General features: G+C 38.5%; 1 protein-coding gene across 2 annotated transcripts; it reads right to left on the minus strand.

The window, feature by feature from the left end:
* Positions 1-474: 474 nt before the first annotated feature.
* LOC122084063 (phospholipase D delta) lies at positions 475-14,538 on the minus strand. 2 transcript variants are annotated; one of them, XM_042652095.1, is made up of 11 exons: positions 14,391-14,538; positions 12,925-14,062; positions 10,236-10,352; positions 7,962-8,156; positions 6,853-7,134; positions 6,691-6,759; positions 5,983-6,130; positions 3,185-3,333; positions 2,702-2,872; positions 1,219-1,419; positions 475-967 (listed from the first exon to the last, which is right to left on the minus strand). In XM_042652095.1, exons 2-11 carry the CDS (start codon positions 13,891-13,893, stop codon positions 674-676), a joined length of 2,595 nt encoding a protein of 864 aa, XP_042508029.1. In that variant the 5' UTR covers positions 13,894-14,062; positions 14,391-14,538; the 3' UTR covers positions 475-673. The 2 variants fall into 2 exon arrangements, with proteins under 2 accessions (XP_042508029.1, XP_042508028.1); XM_042652094.1 differs by lacking the exon at positions 14,391-14,538 and having other exon boundaries at positions 12,925-14,384.
* Between the last annotated feature and the right edge of the window lie 4,502 nt (positions 14,539-19,040).

A 19,040-nucleotide genomic window follows, 5' to 3' on the forward strand; every position in this document is an offset into this window, starting at 1 on the left:
TCCAACTGTCCAGAATGTTGACCAAATTGCCCAACAGGTTCTGGGTGAAAATTGCAAGTGGACCGTGGGATTGGGTCTTCGGAGAACCAATAAAGCCTGGTTCACTTCCAGACCCTTCAGGATTTCATGTCGCAATTCGTAGGAGCTCAGGATTTGGATCAATTGAATGCGAGAATGGTTCTTACTTTGCTTGTACAATCACATAGTCGTATGGGTTAACGTTCAAACGTCTGTCCCACTTTTTGCCATTATATGGGTGACAAGAAATATATTTTAAAGCAAAAGGGACAGATGTTAGATTGAGCAACATCCATTCCCATTGAATACTGACAATGGGAATTGGAAGTCTGTGTAGTCGGTGAACTGTGGTGTGCAAAAATCTCATGCTCACTAGAAAGTCTCGAGTTCGAGTCTCCTGTTACCTACTTGGCTACTTCCCTCTCTATCTAAAAAATAAAAAAAATCGTTCCAACATTCTTGAAACTTTGGGGTTGGGGTTGGGACCATTATTCTTTCTATTGTACATACAAAATTACATCGAAGTATAATGCAACAAGGAGTGGCCACCAATCAGTACCTCTTAAAATTTATCAGTTATGAATGGCTCCTCCACCCACTACCATTCTTTTGGGCAAATTCAAAATCACACATTTAACAAGCAAATAACTGCACACTATGTAGTTAGAGCATCTGGAAGTGAGGTGGGACACCCGAGTATCTTACCACCAACATCAGGAAAATTCTCATGCCCAGGCAAACTTCCCACCTTTCCATTGGCTTCTACCAAGAGCGGGTACTTGAGAAGGTGGCCACGCAATGGTCTCAGTTCCTCGGCTACGAATGTCTCCCAGTTCTCTTGAGCCAGTTTGTTCACATAGCTGACACAATCCAGACTCTGTGGCTCCTTAAAGCGGTTATCTACCATTTTCATGTGCTCTGCCCACAGAGACATTCTATATCCATATATCTGCACAAACACACAGCACATTGTTACCTACTGATTGGATTAACATAATTCAATGGTACTACGGTACAGAAAGGAAAGATTGACTTGTTTTAAGGTTCATCATTTCCATTTAACTCTGACTGTATCTCATGCATGCATATAACTCAAATAATTCAGAGACTACAATGTGTCCGGCCACATCTTGGATTCCCCACATAAATATATGCTAAACACAATAAATAAAAAGAAAAGAAAAGAAAAGGTTTACTAACCTGGCCATGCGGATGTTTCTTCTTCTCAGCCCATGTGTGATGTGGCTGATATGCACCCATGGCTATCTCTGTGTCTCTTGAACCAGACAATGATCTTTCGTTGATATTGGCAGACCCCAAAATAACATATTCATCATCTACTATCATTCCTTTGGCATGAACATATATCATAAACCGCCGGTTCTTTTGAGAAGCAGGGACCTGAAAGAACAGTTTTGAATTTTCATTATTACAAAATATCTAATTTCTAGCAAACTATAGAACATCATGCTATTTATAAATGAAGCTCCTACCTCCATTCATTATTACTCATCTTGATGTGAGAATAATTTTTACCAAAAAAAAAAAAAAAGATGTGAAAAATTCAATGAACATATGTCGGACCCAAAAAACTGCTGGTTACCTCCCACCACATTAAAAATCTACTAGAACCCAGGTGATGCAGGATTTAAAGCAATATAAATAGGAAGACTAAATGTGACATATAGCAAGTAATTATTCCGTGCTATCCATTTGTCCAGGAAAATTTTAGTTACCTGAGGGAAGGATCATTTGAATTCATCTCAAGTCAGAGATGAAATGTCAATATACCTGTGGCTTTTATATGAAAAACAAACTATATTTGATCCTTAAGAAATCCAAGCACATAAAACCTAAGTGAAAACTGAGATGTGGGGAACCCAAACTTGGAAATTCTCCATACATGAGATGCTCATGCACATCTCTTTCACTGGCATTTACCCCAGAAATTGTAGCTATACATTTAAGGAGGAGGAGAACTAGGAACCATGTGGCATGTGTTGGGTCTGCTCCATGGCAGAAAAAGGATAATTATTTTATTTTTATGCTCAAATTAACATCCAGTGAGAAGTTCCTGGTAACTATTATATGGATACTACATGTAATAAGGAATGAGTTTAATTATCAAGCTGGTTGAATGCCATAAATCACAGATTGTGAATGATACACAGGATGGAGGATGGGTAATGTAATCACAGATCACAACAAAGGGATATATGAGAATGCCTGAAAAGCTCTCATTCAGGAAAAGAAAATTAGCAACAGTAAGGAGTGCTTGTTGACAGGCATTGGGAGTATCGAAAAACATAGAGATGCTTTTGTATTAATTGGTAGGGTGGGTTACAACATATATGATTATACAATTCAACAAAATTCATAAAAACATTTCTTAAAGAGAACCCAGATAAAACAGAAGTCGAACAACTGAAAGCTCAGACTGTTGCAAATTTATCCAAGTCTCCAGATTCAACTTTAAACCAATACCAGACATATCAGCAATGGTCAGATGTGCTACCTTGCAAGGGAAGTTATTGCTAAGTGGATCCACAATTCTAGATAACTAACGTTATATGAACTACTGGACACACTAGTTATAATAATCAAAGATTAATCTAAGTTTTGGGGTTATAATGGAGGGTACAACACAAAATCAATTTATTTCTGTACATGATAATAAGATTACCGTATCACCATTAGTAGATGGTTGACTAGTTGGCTGTGACATTCCATCAGGTAATTCTTCCCGATTACCAAGACAATAGAAATTAAGGTAGTCTTGTGGGTGTGAGTCCCCAAGCTGCATGGATTTTAGCTCCTGTGCAATAATTTCATACATCATTTGCATTGTCTGGCTCTGCACAGGCAAACATGAGAAATTTAAAACTAAAGGATTAGCTAAATATCAACGAAAACGCTTACTCCATAATGGTTCCTTGCAAGTACCAATATTGTATTGTATATAATCAATTTAGTCAGTGTTAAACCATTTAAAGTGCGCTGGGTTGCTCTAGACAAAACCTTAGATATCCAAAATGACAAGAATGACACATTTTCTAATTGTGCTGTATGGTAGAAGACATGGAACAACGAGAAGCGTACTTGAGGGTTTTATCACTTTTCATCTTTAGTAAATAAAATAAATTAAGAAAGAAGTGACCAAAATCACCTGCCAAAACAGAATTTCCTGCACAGAAGAAGTAGTAGGAATACCCTCAGGCCACATTGGTATAACAATATACACAGCAAATCTCTCCTTAGCTCTTATTTTGCTAGCAATTTTTAATGCTAACTCCATTGGGATTAAATTATTAGCACCTGATAAATTGAAAAAAGCATAATGTCAAATGTCTATGCTAAAAATGTCAAAAGGAAAAACATACAGGAAAAAGTATTGAAATCTATAAAAATACATGATGGGAAAAAGTGAAGTTAAAAACAAATTACACAACTTCAATGGTCCAAAATTAAAATACCACCTAGAAAGAATGAAGACAGTTAAATATAAATTTTTGGATTTCCATAAGGCATAATGGAGTATATGATTTGTGAAACCAAACATGGAGGACTTTATATTTGCACAAACCACATAGACATATAGAGACGCATCACATACCAGATTACTGAAAGGAACCAAGAAGAAATGATTACAGAAGATGATTCATCGGATATATAACAGTACATTGAACTGAATAAGTGAGCATATTAGCCATCTAATGGGGACTTCTAAGTCGAGAATTTGATCAGGAGTTCTGATAAAACAGAATGAAATTTAGATATGCTACGATACCAGGCATCTGAAAGCCACCAGCGACACATTAAATGTTATCACTCTTAAGGTTTCGTGTTCTAATTATTATAAAATTATAATGGGATGAGGTCAGCTGTTGAAGTTGCATGAGAGTCCCACCATTGAATTATTGTAGCATTCAAGATCAAACACAAACCACTTACATAAGTATTTAGCACCACATTTAGCAACTTTAACATGAAAGGAGTCTCCTGAGATAAAGTCACTCTAAAGGATCCTTCTCTTGAAAATATTGATAAAAATTGGGGACAAAAGAATATCTCTTCCTGTAGGTTTATGAAGACAATGAAGACCAACTCTTTTCATTATAAGAAATCTCTAGTCAACATTTAAAATTTTAGTTAAACCTAATACATTAAAGGACTACTGGAATGGGGAATAGAATTCGGAGACAAATCATAGAACACCAAAAGTGGTGGTACCTTCTGGAACCAACTTAGGTCACATCCCTCACGACATAAGATTGAAAGATCCAAACCTTCCTCTTTGAAGCAGAAGAACCAGCTAGCTCTGGGTTTGAGTGGCATTTCACCCCTAACCACAACTCTTCCACTAATTCTTCAACATCAGTCAGTTTGAGCATCAGCATGCTTTGACGCCAAAGCTCGCTTATATGTTGCACGTACCTTACTCATAATTGGGCTCATTCAGCTGCTTGCCGTTGGCTGCCAGGACACAACAATCTATATCTGCCTCAAAACCATAGTTGTCCCAATGCCAAGGCGACCAAGTGTTCCCCCCCCCCTCTTTTTTAACATTATAAAGTATGCTATATATACCTCACATCATAAAAAAATCAACATTAAACTACATCAAGTCATCAAAAATCAACATTAAGCCACATCAAATCATCAATAATCAACAATAAGTCATAAAAAGTTAACATTTAGAGAAATGCTCTTATTCTATAATAAGTTTGACTGATCAAATGATTTTATTTTTATAAGACTTTTTGTATTAGGTATAATACAAAACCAACTTTCCAACAAATCTAAGATTACTTAAATCTGAGTTGTAATGACAAAGTTATGTTCCAGCCAAACTTATTTTAAAATGCGGGAATGCTATTAGAATCGTTTGAATGAAAATAATTTTATGGATATCAAAACAAAAGATTATTTTACCGGACTTTTGGTTTTAGCAATGTTTTACCATGATAAAAATTATAAAATTTTCAAAATTAAGAAAAACCCAACAATTGAAATTAAAAATTGCTCCTATAACCAAAAATCCAGTTTTTGTTCTTGGACTAAGGGGTTGACTTTTTATCCTTTTGGAATTTGATTTCCAAACTATTTTTATTGGATTCAAATAGATGGTATGCAGTGCAATAAGGAGACTGTCGCCTAGTCCCAAAGCAAACTGCCTGGACACCGAGTGTCAAAACATAAAGCCTTATTGCACTCATTTGCCATAAATAAGGGTCAAAACATAAGGTGATATGCAGTGCAATAAGGCGACTGTCGCCTAGGCCCCAAGCAAACAGCCTGGACACCTGACGACGCCTTGACAACTATGCTCAGAACTGGCTGTAGTCCAAGAACTTGTAACAGTCGGCAAGCCAACCGGTTTTGATGGTCAGCATCAATAAACCCATTGAACTGCTGGCTGTTGTTTTTTTGTCATGCAGAGTGAAACACTGGATGCTACGTTCGTTGTATGCGTTGCAATCTAACCATACTAAGTTCGGTGTACAAATAACAAAATTAGTGTCAGAGAACTTCAGTCAAAACACCGAAGTTACTGGTGTGGAACAGCATTTGCATCAAGACTGTCCAAATGGTCCTTAGGAACCTACAATATCAGCAATCCCAAAAATATGATAAAAATTTCTCAGCTAATCTAATAAATGATACAACATTATAACTGTGACACTTCCAAAACCAAAAGAAGAGAAAAATGAAAGGGAAAAAAAAAATCTTTGCAACCAATAAATATGTAAATAGCATAAAGGATATGACAATTGTGGGGCCATTGCTCCACAAAAATTGAAATCGGTAGCATTGAGAACAAAAAGCAATTATGAACCTGTCTTTTGAGTAAAATTTTCAGAAAGCATACAAAAAATTATCACAAGAATATAAGAATCATTTCTCCGAAAAATGGAAATGATTTTGACAAAGGACGGAAAAATATATGGGGAAGTTGCTTCCAACCTGCATTTTCGTAAGATGGCCACCCATAAGCTGATCCCAGAAAATATTGATTTTCAATATATATGAAGTGTTGGGCAGACCTAATTGCCTGGATGTATCCTGTTTGAATACTCTTATCAATCACCAAATTTTTTGCACAGACAAGGTTCTGCATAGAAAACATCAAACAGATTCCCCATTAGAAAATGAGGAAGTCGAAAAATTACCAAAACAGAATAAAAGTCTCAAAGTAGAAATCCGTGGCAAAAACCCTAGATGCATGGCATCCTACTGATTATATAAATTACGTTTTTTCAATTAGAAATGGGAAAAAAATGCAAGAGTGGATTTTGCAACACCTAGCAAAATATGTCCCAATTTTGACCCACATAATCAGGCTGATACATTGGTTAGATCAGGAATCCACTTGCTTGGCCACATGCCAAAATTTGGCAGTCCAACCGAACCATATGGACCACCTTATATTGGAATTTTCTGCATTTTCAACCATTCATCTGTTTTGCACCTACCTTGACTTTTTAACCCCTGCCAAAAAAAAAAAGCTGGATTTTGGACAGGGGCCAACTTTTGCATCAAATCTGATTGTCAGGTGAGCTACCACTTAACAGTTATATAGGCTGCGGATTGTGCCAAGCCTGGCACAATGCATGTTGTGCTACCACCGTCCCAATAATTATTTATAGGAAAGACGTAAGTTAGAAGATAAACCTGAGCCTCAGCCTCCTGAACAGTTTTAGCAAATCCTTTTACCGATCCAGAGTCAATTGATCGGAAAACCTGCCAAAGTACAGAAATCAAACTGAAATGACATGATTCTAACCACTGAAACCAAATAGAGAAGAAGACCCGTGAAAGCTCAGATTATCAAACCTGAACATGCCAAGTTTCAGGATGCCTTTCCCTGGAAACCGAAAGGATAGGATCATCAAAAGAAACAGATTGCGAAGGACTAAGTATCCATGAGATGCGTTCTATCTTTATTAAAGCATCATCATGCCAACGAGATATCCTTCTGAAACGCTGGCCAAACTCAGACCATTTGGTTGCTTTTCTCCAACGCTGCTCAAAGTTAGTAAGGACATCATATGCAGCAGGACCTTCAATTCTGCAGTGCAAATCATGCCATGGTTGCCGTGGACACTTACTTCCTGCCTGTTATACACAAAACCAGGAGATAAATACTCCAGCCCTGAAGAAATATTGGAATAGTAATAAATCATTAAATAGTAGAAAGAAAACTCAGAAATGCCATCTCGGGATAGCCAGGGCAAACTAATTCACGTACACCATCACTGTGCACAGACAGTTCTAAGTGAAAGGCCAATGGGTACAAGGATGCTATTGTTTTTGTCATCATACACAAATAATGAGCCTCATCTCAACAGAGGAAAGATACTCTAGTACACTTTCCCACAAGAAGAAGAGGAGAGGAGGAAACAGACAGCATGCATGGAAGTAGCTAGTATAAGATACAAAAAGGCCAACTGAATTACGGACAGTTATGGGTGTTGGCAAGTGTATGGTCAGCAAACCAGGCTGCATGTCTAGAGATTCTGATTTCAGATAGTTCAAGTAAATATAATTAAGAGGCCCAGAAAAGGCAAGACATAACTGTACTGATTAAAATTTCTCCAAAAGGATTGGAGAACAGATGATGCCAATGAAGAATTACTCAGTTGACACTGCAGTAATTTTAATGTTTTTTTCTCAAAAACACTCACCATCTCTTTAAAATCCATATGAACTTTCCTCACAAGGTGTCATGAAGATCCAAAGTCCCTCAATCCCTCTGAAATGTAGGGCAATGTGGTAAGAAATTGCCCATAAAAGATAAGTCACTTCAAATGCTCCCTTGGAGATGCATGGGGTGACATCTTCCAACTCTTTTTTTTTTTCTGATAGATGCACCTTCTACCTCATGTTTGTCTCAAATGCAAGAAGGATGAAGCAACATGTGATGAAAATGGAAGAGTACTCACAGGAAGTGTAGGATTATGAAAATCGTCCTGAAATACAGTGTCAAGATCACGAAACAGCCGATGCTCAGGAGTATCATAGCGACCATCGCAAAGATCAAGACCACCCAAAAATGCAGTTATCTTTCGGTTATTTCCAGATGCTTGTGTATCCACTAGCACACATTTTTGATGGTGTGTAAAGAGGGTCCCAACAACCTGGATGCAGAAACCACAATAATCAACTTTAGCATATCACCATTGAACAGAGTTGGGATGAGAAACTAAGCCAAAGAAATCAAGTTATAAAAAACAAAGGCAAACAGGCCTCAGGAATTATTTCAGATTCAAAAAATTTTTCTACATAATTAGATATGTATGAATAAAGAAGATAATTCCCATCGATACTTGCATACATTCTGCAATGTCAAAGAATGAAAGATTATCAAGCTTGAAAAGGCCCAGGAAATAATTTCACACCCACAACTGTTTTGGCATAGTAAACCCAGGGTGATAATTAAAAAAAAAAAAAGCAATGGAGATGATCTGTTCATGTTCAATGAATGCCATTGCTGGTGAGAGCTCTAGCTAGCAGAAGCCATTGCTGGTGAGAGCTCTAGCTAGCAGAAGCCATTGCTAGGGCCATGGTTCAAAGAGAGACAGGACTGCCAATTACTGACAGATATTCTGATGGAACGCACATGATGGAGGACATGGATCTGGTCAAATAAAAGGCAGAACATAATCCATGGATCAGACCCAGATACTTGGGAAGCATTGAGATGATGACGAGATTCGGCTAGCTATAACAAAATGACTATGCACAAGAGTGTTATCCTTTCGATGATAAACACATAATGGAAGGCATGGCCCGGTACATTGGCACAGCAGAACAAGATTCAGGGACCAGGCCACATAGTTGGGACAGCAGGAAGATCATGACAAAATTGAGCTACCTATAGCAAAATGATTACACCCTCTATAGAAATCTCTCCATTTGACTTGGTGGTTTTTGGCAAATAACTCTATTTTTTGAAGATGATGCCTTGTTAGGTTGGTAAAGGGCCTAAAGGCCATAGGTTCCTAATAAGAACTGATGTGCGATAAAATGAGAAATAGAAATATAAGCTTCCTGGTAATTAAAACATTTGGAAAAGATGGAGAATTCAGTTTTGATTTTGTTCTGGGGGAAAGGGAGTGGAGGGGAACTAAAAAGGTGCAAGAGTCAAGGAACAGCAGTTTCTAATATTGGTCAGACAAAAAGAGTTTAAGAAAAATTTCTTAAGAAATGTGGGCCAAGGATAGGGGAGGGAGAGAGCAGGAGGAGAAGAATTCCTTAAAATAGTGCGTGTGTACGCCACCACGGCATCATTTTCAAAACAGAGCCCTTTCTTTTGGCCATTTTTGAATTAGAAGACTTAAAATTTTAGTCGATGAAAATTACAAGGAAAAATAATATAAATGGTGTGGCAGACAGAAAATATGGACTACAAAAATTGACATTCAATCTTAAAGGCCTCCATCTAATGGATGGTGTGGATCAGCCGCACCATCCCTCTAAATGGCTGAACTTGGACAGATCACCTAATGAAGAAATATAGGCGGGACCAAAAACCGGGGTGGGGGAGGATCAAGGTAACTCACCTAGAAAACCTGTTTCATCGTTATGGTGAACATTGGTCTCAACTTGTGGGATTAATGCTGTATATGAGAGAAATCTCAGTCATAATTGTCAAGGCGTCCAAGGCGCCTGGACGCCTTGGCTTCCTTGTTGATGTTGGCATGTTGCCCAACTTAGGGACCCTCTCCACCGCCTTGGGTCACCTGGACACTCGTGACAACTATGAATTATTCTCAGTTACTTTTCTTCATATCTGTATAGAGTGTTTTTGTTGTTATTGCTTTCAATTACTTTTGCACCTCAATGGCTTTGTTCTTTCTCACATGAAAGTATCCAGACTTAGCAACAATATGGCTATGACAGATACATGAACAGAAACTGAGAGCAGTCCTGGATTACTGCTACATGACTATCGCATCAGCAGAGTTCACAAGGGGGGAGGGGTTTAAAGACTGCCAGCATGTCAATACCCTAATATTCAACGGTCTGATGGTTATAACTCCTATAAGCACAACAGCATCTGACACCTCACCCCAACCCACCCCCCAAAAGAAGAAGAGGAAAATAGATAGAAAAAGCATATGAATAGCAAAATCTTCATTCTTCAGAAAAAAACTGTATCAGAACAAAATCAACAAATTACTGTAAGACAAATAAACTCATGGTATAAAGCCTGCCTGTTGCTTGACAATGCTAAGCTTACTACTGGCATAACGAGGTGACAGAACACAAATGACTGATGAATGCTTGAAAAATTTCCGAGTTTCCTCATCATGAGTTTGCATCACTCCTGCCTGCAGTCAGAGCCAAATCATGTAAGTTAGAAAATATCAAGTACACCGAGCAGTTTCTAGTTTTAAGCATGCAGGGAAGATATCCTGATGTAATTACGGATATGTATGATAGAGCAGTTACTAGTGTTAAACATGCAGGGAAGAGACAAATACCAAGGTCAGCATTGAGCCCTTACCTCTTTGCATTTGTTATCAGCAATTTCACTAGACATAAATAGGATGAAGTCCAGAGGAGGACCTTGGTGCAATGGTAAGGTTGCTCCATTTGTGACCAATTCACAGCTTTGAGTCAGGAAACAGCCAATCTAAGAAGCGGGGGTAAGGCTGCATATATTATGACCCTCCATAGACCACGCAGTGGCAGGAGCCTTGTGCACTGGGTATGCACAGTGGGAAAATGCCAAGTTAGAGCTATGGAGAACTGCGTTAGAATCAAAATGATTTAACATAATCTGTCTAAAACAGAATACACGGAGTGAAATTTTAGAAAGAATAGGAGTAGAAATGGAGGAGTGGTGAATATGGATGATCAAGATCAAGAGACATCTCTAAGTGAAAATTTCTAGTACCTACTTTGAACCATAGAAAAGAAGGGAGGAATTAGTGTGGATGCCATGCATAGTACAGGCGGTGACCAAAGTGGCAAGTAGATTAGGATTGATGGTTGGTGTATAGCATTAAAAAGTAGGAAAATTCTATAAGACAGCTATAAGACAAGCACATTGTATGGAGCTAAATGTTAGTTAGTAGGTAAAAAAGAGCAGACTCATCCATAAGCTAAGTGAAGCTGAAACAAAGATGTTGAGCTGAATGAGAGTCAAGACGAGGAAGAACAGAATTTAAAAATGAACACGTAGAAAGAAACTTGCGAGTATTACAAATAGGTGACAAAACCTGGTGCAATGAAAACCATCAAATGTGCCAGCGAGGAGAGATATGGTGCATACTTATAGGAGTAAAAGATCAAGGGGTGGCCAAAGATGACACAGGTTGAAGTAGTGAACAAAATTAAGAGTATTCATGACCAAACAGAGAATATGCCCTTGAGATAAGTACTCATGTCCCAACAACGAAGATGATCTTGAGATGAACACGCCAATAGTATTTTTGAGGCAACAGAAAAAATGAATGAAGCTCTTAACCAACCTTGCATCAGTTAGTACAGTTGGAGTGCTAACTGATGCAGTTGCATCAGACATTGATCCCACATGGAGGCCAAGACATAAATCTAGAAGGCAGTCCAATTGATGATGTTCACATGAACAATGTCGCAGCCCATATTTGTCACGTATGGGAATGCTTCTAGAAGATTCTCTGTATCTCAAGGGCAGATTGCGTGAAATAAGAATTTACTTTCTATTTTTTTAATAGTTTCTATTTTGGTTAGTTTTGGACAGCATGCAATCGATGGAGACTTCTGAAAGGTTTCTTGCATTTGTTTCTAAAGTCCGAGTTTCCATTTCATTGTTTCCTTTTTGAGTTTAATTCTAAAAGGAAGAACTCTTCTAGAGATTTTCTTTTTCTTAGTAGTTTCCTTTTCTATTTCTTTCCTTTTTTATGTAACTTGTCCGAGGACAGGAAGTAGTTTCCTTTTTTCAATTTCTTTCTATTTTTCTCTTCTATTCCAATCCATTTTGTGACTGTGATCTGCTGCAAGTATCAACCTGATCGATTGTTAATTTCTGATGTTACAATATATTCACTTGTTAGAAGACTGTTGAGAAAGTATTGCGTGGAGTGCTGATCGAAGAATCCCTCAACTTAACGTATGCAATTCAGTTTTCCTATGGTGTTTTGCTGAAGATCTCCATTGATTTCGACCAAACTTGAGCACCTTTGTGCTGGTGTTAGTTTCAGCCCCATTGGATTAGTGGGTTGCAAGTTCTAATCATGTTTAGTTTCTGCCATATTCATAGTTTTCTGGTTCACAAAGTGATTCTGGTTTCTCATAGGCTTGCTCATGTTTGTTATTTCACCCTAGCATACCTCATCAGTTGCACTCCAAGAAGAAAAAAATTAGACATGTAATTTAAACTGTTTGGTCTTATTTTCAGTTTTTGTTAATATATTTCTACAGGTGATTGAGTCATCAAATTTTTGGGCCATGCATTGATGCTTTATCTTCTTTGGCAAGAAGAGTACAGAACTACATTAAGTCCTTAGTTTTCCTATTCTTTGTTAAAGTATTTGATTAAAATTGTATGAGATTCATAAGAAGCATTTCACAACAGACCTCCACAACAATGAATTCCAATGAACAGAAAAACTGCGGCCCAGTATTCTTCTCAAATTTACATGCATGGCAGTATTCAAGGTCATGGATATTGTTTTTTCTAGATGATAGAGGTTAATTACAGAAGTTACATGCTAAATGGAATATTAAAGAAATAAAGACAAGAAAAGATCACGTCCCTTCTAAATTAGGTCCCCAGCAACTGGACCAGGGGGGGCTGGAATATGTGTCCGCATTTTTTTTCTGGGAAACAACAGCATAAAGAACAGAACCAGAAGAAACTGTAACAGAGAAATAACAAATTAACGATCCAAACACCATGTCAGTTAAATTTCTTACCGTATTGATGAAGAATTTGTTGTGGGAAGTCTTATCATCCCAGACCAACAACAACACCCGCACTCCTTCTTGTGATTTATACTTGAGGAGCTCACCAAGATTCAGATCCCCACCGCCCGGTAACGGCCTGCCGGAGGATGGTTCTCTGACCAGCTTCACCTTGTGATAAACAGACCAACCGACAATATAAATCAAGTGATGGGCTTCCAATATGGCATGGCAGATATCTTCCCAGCACTTTTCGTGTTCGAAATTCGCCCCCTTCTCCAATTCAATAGGGGGAAGGTCCCCCTCGCGAACATGGGCGTCCTGATACAGAGTCAATGAACATCCTTTCCTAACAGGGAAGTAAGTGTTGCGGACACCCAAATGCTGCGGATCCGCAGCAATGCCGTGTTGGAACAGCGGATTACTCTCAACTGGCGTAAACCTCATCACAAGGTGAAGAGCCGAATCCGGTTTTGGAGGCTTCCCATAGGACCCGATCACCGGAAACCATTCGTCGATGGATTCTCCGGAAACGATTCTACGAGCAGGAACCAGAACTGTTCCGATAACCTGAGCACCGAATACATCGTTATCCTTGACCTGGAACTCAACGTGAGCGACCTTATGAGCGAGCGGGACGTGAAACTCTTCTTCCCAAACGGGGTTCTGAGAATTAGGTAAAACTCTGGTGCGGGCGACGGTAGCCCCAGCCATTAGAACAGTAACGTAAGGATCGCTAGTGATGATTTTGCCGTGAGCATGTCGCTGCTTGCGGTTACCATTGGCGGAAGAAACTTGGCAAGTGTCACAAGCCGTGAAGCAACGACGGAGACGCTCAGAGAGCATATCCATGTTCGGCAAGCAACGAGCCTCGTTAATCTTCAAATCAAGGTCACCGTGAAGGTAAATGATCTGGTCGGAGGAATTGGTCTTCATTTGAGCAGAGATACCAATGTCTACTGCGTCTGAACCGTTAGCCATGGGAGAGTTGGGGAAAAGACTATAAATAAGCTGCTACTGTAAGTAGAACCAATCAAGATCATCCAAACATCAACAAGAAGAAAAGCATATTCGCACAATGAAGTTGTGAAGAGGTTGCTTCGAGTTTCCAAAAGTTCGATCTGAATAAATGCTTCTGAACTTCAGGTAACTTGCAGCAGAGCAAAGAAGAAATTAAATTAAAAATCTGAAACTCAAATACTCAAATCGAAAGCAGAAGAACTTCATGAAGCTCGTGATCACAAGTTTCCATTACTTTAATCGATTAAATACTAACAAAACCTTGATTAAAAAAATGAAAACCCTTTTTTTCTTTGTTTAAATTAAAGCTGCGGCGATCTAGAAAGAAAGAATAGCTGAGGCAACGGGAGTGACAACGAAACAGAAAGGCCAGACTGGACAAGTTGCATCATGCAAGTAAGAACAGAACGACTCCTCGCATTCGGATTCGTTAGCTCCAAGTTACCTTACCACCTTACCTTATCACCAAAGTGATATCTTCCTTCCTCTGGGGTCAGGCACAGGGACAGAGGCGGTTGCAGAAGATTAAGATTGCATGCGTTTAGGTAACAAGGCTCGTGGCATCAGGTCCTCGGTTCTGTCGCGACTCACGAGATGGGGTTGGGAGCTGTCAAATTCATTTATTCCTATCCGAAGGTGGGATTAAGTGCTTGAGCAACAACGATTCTCCTACACTAGTCGTATTGAGTTATTACCTGTACTCGATATCTACTACCGACGGTGAGATGGGTTGGTCACCCGTCACGCAATAATGTTGACGCCTTGATGGGTCCAAGTAGAACATAAGCGGCTAAGCCACGGTTTTGAGATATTATTTTGGGGATCAAGATCTCTTTCGTACACGGGAATTGGGATTTTATCCGAGTTGAGATCCTCTCCACCTACGATTACTTTAACAATTATCCCACTTTCTGTCCTTTAAAGGTGGAACCACAGGTGTTAACATTTAATCTAACCTCACCTACGATTACTTTAACAATTATCCCACTTTCTGTCCTTTAAAGGTCGAACCACAGGTGTTAACATTTAATCTAACCTGTACGTGTAGGTGAACGTACTATCCAAACTCATTTTTATCCTAGGCCCTCTCAAATAATGGTAAAACATCCTCACCAACCCCTCTAGTTTCTCCCACGTGCATCCTATGGTCGAGGAGATTTGCACAAAACCCAATGTCCTCTCAATCAACGGATGTAAACAGAAGGGACTAGGGAGGATCCATATTTCTTTTACCATGCAGATCTCTGATCCAAAGATTCTCTTTATGATCCGTCCAATTTAAAAAAAGCGGGGGAAGAAGTTGGGAAAATTATATGATTATCTATTTTTGAGTTTTTTTTTATAAAATTACTCACAAAAAATTTTGATTAACAAAAATACCTAAAATTAGGTTTGAATTTATAAAATTGTCCACCTAATGTTTCAGTTAATAAAAATACCCAAAATCCAGTTTGAATTTACAAAATTATCTAAAATAGTGATTCTTCATCTTCCACATATAATCATGTATTCTTTTATTACTAAAACTTTGAGTGGGTAGTTTTGTAAACCCAAACTCAATTTTAGGTATTTTTGTTAACTTAAACTTTAAGTGGGTAATTTTGTAAAGATAAACCTAATTTTGAATATTTTTGTTAACTGAAACTTTTGATGAATAATTTTGTAAAGATAAACCCAAAAGTGGGTAATCATGTAATTTTCTCAAAAAAATTTGCGTCAATAGATAAGACCACATGAAATTATTGTTCCATTCTCATAAAAAAATTAATAATAAATAAATACTAATCCATGTTGATGTTGATGCCCTTGCATGTACTAGCATTGACCCTCACATTAGTATAGGGACCACTCAATCAGATAGTGATTTTTTTATACTTTAAATTAATATTTGACAAGATTAATCTAAACAATTGAAAGACAACATTACTCAATTTGAAGTTTGAATAAAGAAAATGATGTCATGGGGGTGGATAAGCAGCATTTGCATGGATGATGAACACCATATAAACAAATTAGTACAATAAGATCTCTTATGATCAATATTTAATAAGAACATGCTAATCACGTTACCAACATCATGTGTCCTCACACATTCTTTCTCTCCCGTTACATGTGGACCTTCGGTCCCACTTCCATGTTCTTATCGACATTGCAGAAGATTTCATTCCACAGCCTTAGCGTGGCCATTCTCTTTCAATATTTTACAAATAAAATAATTTCACATAACTAATAAATTTTGAAGATTCGATTGGTTATAAATATAGAATTAATATTTTATGATAAAAAAGTATAATAATAAGAAAAAGACTTGCAAAGTCACCAACTGAAAGAAATTACAAACAGGCAACACATCCCCTTTAATAATATATAAATTACTTCTCATCATGATAATTATATTTCTGATTTTAATAGCTAGGGCTAGAGAACAGAATTCATTAGCTTTTGTGTCTCAAAGACCTTGAATGTTTAAATTTTTTTTTTTAAATTAAAATAATTATACATAAATTAATCATTGTATCATCCAAATTTTATAAAAACCTTAAACCTCCATACATTCCAGACGAGGTTCAAAGGATTGGCCCACGGCGAGGAGCCCACAAATGAAGGTTGGTAATGGTAATATGGTATAAACCCAATAGATTGAAAAACATCCTCTGCCGCGAGGAAATGGCGCAGCGAGGTGCAGTGAAATTGGAGATGACGACACGTAGTAGGGAAATTGAACGTTAGTCTTTTGGATTTTGGATTTACACCTGCTCTAGGGTTTTTCATTTCAGTCTCCGTAGGGCTAGCGATCCTCATCTTCAGATTCCACCATCGACCAGGTTCATGTGACCTCGACGGAGCAGCGACCAGAGCTTCCTTCGATTTATCTCCATTCTAAGTTGTGTGATTTCTTCCATAGAGAGACCATCGATCTTCTTTTTGCGAGGAACCTCGACCAACGACAAAGGACAAAGGATGAGCGACCTCAATGGAATAGCGACCAAAACTTCTTATTGCTTGCTATAAGAGAGAGAGAGAGAGAGAAAATAACTCTGTATATGAGCTTTTTTTTTTCAGTATTTCGTTCTTCTTAGGGCTGTTTCAAGTATGAACCAGCGACATGGGAATCCGACGAAATCCATGGTGGATTTTTGAAGAGAAGGAGGAGCTTTCAGTTTGTGAAGAACTATAGAAATCAGTTGTGAAGAGAAATGCCGGTAATCCTAGGGAGAATCCGGGGAAATGAATAGAAGGAACTGGGGTTTCACCATGATCGTTCGATTTTTTCTCACCACATGTCACCATCTCTAACTTCACTGCACCTCGTCGCACCATTTCCTCGCGGCAGAGGATTTTTTTGGCCGATAGATACGTTTGGAGCAGCGACGAGCGAGAGCCGAGAGGGCAACCCAGGGATTTGGAAAGCCGGGACAGGTGGAATTGTTTGGAAATTCTTATGGGGATATTGACAAGTATGGTCCCCGAGATGTCACATTGGGGTACCCTTGGAGTAATGGGATGACCGACTTGGTTGGCAGTTGGCAGAGATGGATTCCATTTACAAGGCAACCCTATAAATGATACATGGCACACAGCCCAATCATGAGTCATGACCCAAAGGATATTGACTTTTCTTTCTTTTTCCACAAAGGAAAACTTGAACAATTTTATCTAATTTTCATTGGATGAAGAAGAAATCGGCGGAGGAGGTGATTGTGGGATCAAATTTTATTCTATTTGAGTGGATGTGGGTAGGACATGGGAGTAGGGGTCCTTGACCCTATTACGGATCATTTTAAGCTGGCCATTGACACGTGATGCTCGTTATGAAATATGAAAAAGAAGGAGAAAGGACCAACCAACAGCTGCAGCTAAGCATCATGAAGAATGGACAAATGAGTTTTTGAGATGGCTTGAACCAAAGAGGCAATGCGTTCTCGAATTCAGCTCTCCTCTATGGTAGTATGGCTTTGACTTTTGGAATTAGACGAAGGATTAGGTGGATCAGATTGAGATTGGCCGAGGTGGATTTTCATATTGGGGTGATCCTTTATTGGCAGCTCAATACAAACGAAAGGTAAAGAGGTTAAAAAAAAAAAAGGTATTTTTTAAAATAGGTGTATTTTTATTCAATCCAAATCGATATTGGCCAATCTAATCTGAATTAGGATTGGCCAAGGCCGATTTCTATATCATAACCACCGTTTTAAAACTCATATTAGATTGATATCGGCATCATGCGTCCTCTCACTCTCTTTCTCCTATTTCTTTTTTTGTTTTTAGCAATGCTTTCTCCTTCATTACATATGGACCTATGGTCCCTTTCGTTGTTCCCCTGGATTTTGAATGGGATTTCATTCCACACCTTTTGCGTGGGAATAATTTACCAATATTTTATATATAAAGCAATTCATATTATCAATAAATTTTGAAGAACTATTGATTTTGAAAAATCTAATAATGTTTTAATAATATATAAATTTATTCTCACCATGATAATTAGATTTCTGATTTTAATATAGCTAGAGAATGGAATTCGTAACTGATGCGGAAAAATTTGACCGGACTATCTGTAATACCCTACTTCTTAAACCCGATCCGATTACACGGTTGACCCAGTTTAACTATGCAAGACCCGAACCGGAGAGAGTTAGAGCGGACTCCTTATGGACTATGATGGCAATGGTGACCTTAAACACCGGCTGGCCCGACAAGTCCGAGCCAGTGTCAGAAGAGACGGGAGTACCCAAGCCGTGTACATGCACCTATCATAAGGCCATGTAAGGATAAAGCAGGTATTGTAGCCGTATATTAAGGTGTATACGTATATTACATCGTATGCCGGGGTGGGGTTCGCGCCGAGGCCCGAACTCTGTCAAAATCCCAAGTTTTGGCCCTCAGGTGGGCGGACAGGTGGGCGCACCCACCCACCTGAGTGACCCATCCATGTGAACTATTTAGTTATTTAAGAAGTATATATATATATAGCATTTATGATTTTCTTTTCTTTTCATTTATGACACTCGTACGTTGGTGAGGGTAGTAAAGAGGAGAGAGAAAAGAAGAGGAAGAAGAGAAGGATTTCAGCAGCGCCGAAGCTTGATCTTCCCATTCCGGCGCCG

This window comes from Macadamia integrifolia, chromosome 7, assembly GCF_013358625.1.
Source record: "Macadamia integrifolia cultivar HAES 741 chromosome 7, SCU_Mint_v3, whole genome shotgun sequence".
Lineage (NCBI taxonomy): Eukaryota > Viridiplantae > Streptophyta > Magnoliopsida > Proteales > Proteaceae > Macadamia > Macadamia integrifolia.